We start from the raw sequence: 6025 nt of genomic DNA, 5'->3' as shown, positions 1-6025 counted from the left end.
TGAGACAAGCTGACATAAAGCTAGGAAATTTAAACTTAAGGCTGTCACTCTGTTCATCACCCACCCCTTTATACTTCAGTGTGTTGCATTTGAGGCTAAAACCCTACCAACTTAATTATACAAGTATTCCCATTAAAGTCAATGCTGTTACTTGCACAAGATGAGCAGGGTTTGGTCCCAAGTCGTTAAGCTGCACCCCATCACACATAAATAAGGAGAGTGAAAGAAGAATCAGCAGCCATAGATTTGAACTTCCTTGATGCTGTGTGTTTGTATCTTAGTATTTGAATGTTCCAACAACACAGATATAGTAGAAGATCTATTTGATAAGAAATGGGCCACATGAATAGGAAGATCGAACATTAGGAAAAAGTTGTCTGCTTGTAAAAAACAAATCAAATATAATCGCAGAAATGGACAGCATGCAGCTCCAGTGACACTTTCTGTGACCACTATTTAAAAGTTCTAGATTCAAGTGAAGGATTAAGAAAGAGAGAGAGAGAGAGACACCTTTGATGGCAGTTTAGAAAACAAGAAGAGTCAGGCAAATCATAATTTATGAGAGAAAAATCACTCATTCCAAATTACAGTTAATAAGTTTTCAGAAGGTGATGTATTTACACACGATACAAGAATTCATATAGGCTTTGCCATGTTAGATCATACCACCGGTCCATCAAATTTGGTATGCTGTCTCAAGGAGCTGCCAATACCTGATGTTTCAGAAGAAGGTGAAAAAAAAATAAATCACCATCACAAGAGCGCCATCCACTTGTTCTGTACTATACATGGGAAAAACAAGGAGAGGCCTTCCTTCCAGACACCAGCAAGTGATCAATTTAAGTCCTGAAGCTTAAGATCCTTTCAGTCCTAGCACGTCTGCAACTTAATGGTCATAAAGTCATCCTTTTACACTTCAGAATACCAAGTTTCCTTTCCAGTAACTCTTCTTTCCAGGCTAGTTTTAGCATTCTCCATTCATCTGTAAATTGTGACACATCTCTGATCCCCATGAAAACTGTGGCTATCACCTGCTCAAGTTCCGTGAAAAAAGTTAAAATATTAAAGCAAGGTGAGTTGGAGCCTTTCAATTTCAACTATATTTTCATAAGGGGTGACCCAGTCTGGACACAGTTCTCCACATGAGGGTCTACACGGTTAGATATAGCATGACATTTTCTACTCCTTTTTAAATGCATCTAGACATCCTGTTCGCTTTTTAACTGCTTCTGCTGCATCCTTGCCAAACATCTTCATTGAGCTTTCTTTGACATCTATGAGGCCTTTTCCCCACAGAGGATTCCACAAGCTCAGAGTCCATCAATGTATATGAGAAGTTTAGATTATTTTTAATCCTGTGCATTAGTTTACACTTACCATAGTTGAGTTTCATTTAGCGTTCTCATGTCCAATGCCCCAGTGGCAGTTACATTGATAGGGTGCTTCTTCACAATCCTTAATAGCTTTCACTAACAAAACCAATTTAGCCTCTTCAGCAAGCTTCAACAACTAGCTGCCAGTTTTTTCCAATAAAGGCTTTTCAGAGGCACTGAGCACCCACAACTCTAACAGAAGTAAACGTGAATTGCAAGTGCTCAGTATTTCTGAAAAATCAGAACCCAAATCATTAAATAAGATATTTACTAGCACTGGTCCCAATACATTCCCTGAGGCACTCACCACTGACCTTTCTCTTAACTGTGAAGTAAACATACAGTACAACACTTAGATTAAAAAACTAGTTCAGTGAAAAAAAACAATGGAATGACCTTTTCACTTAACTACATGAGTATTTATTTTTCTTATCATATTTTCAGTACAGACTATCAAAGGCTTTATGCAATCCAAGTAATTTATATCTGCCAACTCACCTTCCTTTAATATTTTAACTTTTTCAAGGAACTTGAGTGGGTTACAGCCACAGTTTTCACAGAATGCGATTTCACCAAATTGGAACGGATTTTTCCCAAGAACTGTACTTTTCTATTCTTTCATATATAGTCCCCCGTGCACAGACTAAATTATACCTGGAACGGTTGATGAATAATCATACCACTCTCTAGTTAGCAAGAAAGTTAACAGAAAGAATTATTCTCTTGCATCCTTACACGGCGTTTCATAAAATATTAACCAACAGAAATGGACACCAAAAAGTTATCTTCACCAATATGGATGATCCCTATAATTCCCATATTAATGAAAAAAATAGAGGATAAAACTGGATTATGCCTATTTTTGAACTCAAGACCCAAACTTTACTAGAGAACTAGTCTAGCCACTTCTATCACAGAGAATAAAAAAAATAAACCAAAACAAGATCTCGACACATCCCACCACAACAGCAACATAAACTAAGCATTTGGATCATAAAATATCATGGTTGGAAGGGATCTCAGAAGGTCATCTAGTCCAACCCCCTGCTCAAAGCAGGACTAATCCCCAATTTTTGCCCCAGATCCCTAAATGGTCCCCTCAAGGACTTAACTCACAACCCAAGGTTTAGCAGGCCAACACTCAAACCACTGAGCTACCATCCCTCCCCCAGAACCAACCAATTTTTGGCCACACTCCTTTCAGTTGCTGTATATAGGCAGTGAACAGGTTTATCCATTCCTATCGTACCCAGAAATCCCAACCACAAACGAAGGTAACTCAAGCAGATTTGGTACCTGATCCAAACACAGTCAACCAATATTTACACCTAACTCTCCAATTCCACTCCTAAATACGGGGCATACGTTTAGCTCCTACAACAGTTTAAGACTCCTGACCCCGATGCACCCAAGCTCAGATGAATTATTGATGCAAGGGGCAGGGAGAAGGGAAAGATACAGGACCTGCTTACCTTGTTGGAGTAAGGGGGCTTGCTCAGGTTGATCCCATCCCGGATAAGTTTATCCCTAATCATGATTTTCAGTTTCAGTTTTGGGTAAATCACCAGCTCCTTGCTGCGGGGCCCAAGTTTCTGGCTCCTGAGGGTCCCCTGATTCCCCTGACGATGGCGAGAGCTAGGCTCCCTCCAAGCCTTAGCCTCATACTGCTCCACCAGGTGGCTAGTGTAGATCTCTGGGGAAGGGGAGGACAAGCCCTGCTGCTGCTGAGGCTCCAAGGTGAAATAGAGACCAGCAGCGGTCTCGTCCTCCTCTTTCAACCTCACCACTGCTTCAAGGATTCGGCGCCTGTGGTGGGGCACCGACACCCCAATGGCATCCAGGTCCGGATCCCCTATTTGCTTGCAAACCTCCAGGTCATCATAGCCATTATCTACGAAGGACTCCGCGTACTGGGAAAGCTGCAGGGTCTTCAGCCACTCATAGACTATGTTGGTGCACATGTTAGCTGCAAAATAGTAACTGCAACTTTTAACACCAAGCCAGGCTCCCCTTTCTTTCGCTTGCAAAACAAGCGACCACCAGAGCAAAATCTGCGATCAAATTAAAAGAGCAACATGCACAAGTCAAGGTCTGGAAACCAGCATCCCCCAGGAACAAAACAAATCTCCAAAGAAGCAGCAGCCACAGATCGCAGGCGCTGCTGAACGAATCCTCTTGCTTATTCCTTCTTCTCTCCTACAACCAAGCAGAGGAGCCTGTGTCAGTGGAGAAGAGAGACTTGGGTTGGAAAAAGGGGTAATACTTAAAGGCGCACCCCTTAAAATCCCGGGTCACGGCAGACACCCACTCTCTTTTGGAAGTAATTTGTTGTCGCTGTGTTTTCTCCGCCTCCTCCTGATTTTAGTTTCTTTTTTCCTTCATTCCCATCTTCCTTTTTTTCTGTTGCATGACGCGTCTCTGTTTACTATGTGCTGCTTTTTTGTAACGTTAGTACCCTGTTGAGCTGAGGAAGAGTACGAGCCTGCACGCTCGCCCAGCAGCATGTGTCTGAGCAAGGCTTCCTGCTAGCTCGCTCTGCAGGGCGTGCAAACCGTTGCTTTTCTTTTTCCTTTTCAAAAGACTCGTCTCGGATTGAAAAATAATCCCGGTCACTTCCCCCGAGTCACTTTCCCTGCTTCTCCTTCACCTCTGCGGGGATGGCCAAGACGCGTCGCCACAGCAAGCCCAGAAATTCAAGTTTTCCACCCTCCCTCTCCTCCTTTTCCGCCTTTAATCCCACCTTCCCCACGCAGTCCTGGGGAGGGGGGAGTCTCTTCTTCAGCCACCAGCCCTCACCCCGCTCCCAACTTTCTCGTGCCTGGGATGGCCCTGTACCGCCGGCTGGCCCGGGGAGCCGCTCTTGGCCGGGGAGGGGCGGAGGAGGCGAGGCTGCCGGGAGCCGGAGGCAGGAGGCCGGGAGGGAGCCGCACGCGGTGCTGCTGAGGGCTTGTTTGGGTGGCGGAGGCGCCCCGCCCGCCCTGTGCATTCACGAGCGGCGGCCGCTACAATTTGTCTTCTCGGCGGATGCGCTGAGCTGGCCCCGCTGTCTTCTTGTTTCTAACGGGTTTTGTTTTCCCTGTGTGCGTGTGTGTGACACCCGCTGTGCTTTCGGGCTCGTCTCCCTCCCCAGCCCGGAGCTCTCTGAAGCAAGGGGAGCAGATTTCCTCTCTACCCCGGGCACGCAGAGGGGTTTTCTCCCCCTCCTCCCACTGGCTGTTCCCGTCCCTCTCTTCTCCCCCTCCCCGTCCGCCTGTGCCCCCTGCCCACACCTGCCCCCCTCGCTCCAAGCCATCCCCAACTTCCACGCCCTGCTGGAGCAAACCCGCCTGAGGTAAGTGACCCAGTCAGCCGCCCCGCCGGGCTCCTCCAGCGGCAGGAGCCACGGGCCCGGGACTGCCGGGACAGAGGCGGGACAGCGGGGTAGGTCATCCATACGTTTGCATGGTAGCAGCAACCGCCCCAGCTGGAAACACGGCAGCGCCCTGCGTGGGCTTTGAGTGCTGCTGCTGCGGGCGGGGAAGGGAGCAGAGCGCTCCGGGGTTAGCGGGCAGCTGGGGAAATGTCTCCCCGGCTCTGGCTCGCAGGAGTCTGGGCGTCTGCTGTAGCCCCCGGGGCTCCCAAACTTGATCCCAGGTTTGGAAGAAGAAACACGTGGAGATCTGTGCGAGATAGAGGAAGCAGCAGCGCTAGGGGCCCCAGCTGGTCTTGCTGCTGCTCCCCTCCCCACGCTTTGCTGTTCCCGCCCCCCTTCTGCCCCACGGCCCTTCTGCCGAGAGCAGCGGCTACCGGCAGGAATCAGAAGCCGCTGTGAAGCCGTGACACTAGCATTGTCTGCTAGTGGGTTTGGTTCCTCTTTGCAGCCGGGAACGGAAGCAGCTGCAGGGGGGATGCTCGCGGGTGGGTGGGGAGTTTTCGGAGGAGTCTCTAAACTTTCCTCTAGGAATTTGGGGGTAGGGAGAAGAAAGTCCTCAGGCTTCAGCCTCCTCTCGCGCTCTCCGCCGCCAGCGGGTGACTCTGTGTCAGTGACTATGGGCGCTGGGAAGCCGGGCTGCTGCTTCAGTCTGTTTCTCTCAGGGTCTTCCCCGGCGCTTCTTCAGCTCTCTCCAACTCTGGACCGGCAGCGCCCTCTCAAGCCCTCTGGTGTAAATGCAGCCCAGAGCTGTCCCCAAACAACTCTAGCTACCTCCCTTCCCCCCACTGCACACGCCGTGCTGAGCCCTCCAGCCAGTCACTCTCTCAGCCCCGTGCTGCGGCTTTCAGCGAGTCTCCCCGGCCTAGGGCTGGATTCGGCCCTTAGAAAGTCCAAGCCAGCAGTGCGTTTAAGGGCTCTTCGTGGAGGGAGCGGTTTAGAACTGGAAGGACACGCGCATAGCGGTTTCCAGAAGACTGTCTAGGGCGCAGCCAGGCACCGGGTATTAAGCACGATGTGCTGAATCTAGTTTGCACTTGGCTACCCTTGCAGCGAAAGAACGTGCAGGAGCAGATCGGCAGTGCAAAAATTTACTTTTTGAGTCCTGTGAAAGTCTTCTGTACCTGAAGGGCTCAGGTGGAACTCTCAAGTGGGAGGACCCCAGTATGAATAAAGCAATAGATTATTTTTGTTAGGTGTCCAGTAGTAACTCTGTATGGTATCCGAATAGTTCTGTTTTTGT

At 48.8% G+C, this 6025-nt stretch overlaps 1 protein-coding gene across 1 annotated transcript; it reads right to left on the bottom strand.

The window, feature by feature from the left end:
- Positions 1-893: 893 nt before the first annotated feature.
- Positions 894-4111, bottom strand: SAMD5 (sterile alpha motif domain containing 5). Its single transcript, XM_073336673.2, has 2 exons — positions 2846-4111; positions 894-1031 (listed from the first exon to the last, which is right to left on the bottom strand). Exons 1-2 carry the CDS (start codon positions 3332-3334, stop codon positions 894-896), a joined length of 627 nt encoding a protein of 208 aa, XP_073192774.1. The 5' UTR covers positions 3335-4111.
- Positions 4112-6025: the final 1914 nt, after the last annotated feature.

The sequence above is a fragment of the Lepidochelys kempii genome, chromosome 3, assembly GCF_965140285.1.
Source record: "Lepidochelys kempii isolate rLepKem1 chromosome 3, rLepKem1.hap1, whole genome shotgun sequence".
NCBI classification, from domain to species: Eukaryota; Metazoa; Chordata; order Testudines; family Cheloniidae; genus Lepidochelys; species Lepidochelys kempii.
This window is presented reverse-complemented; position numbering and strand designations above follow the sequence as displayed.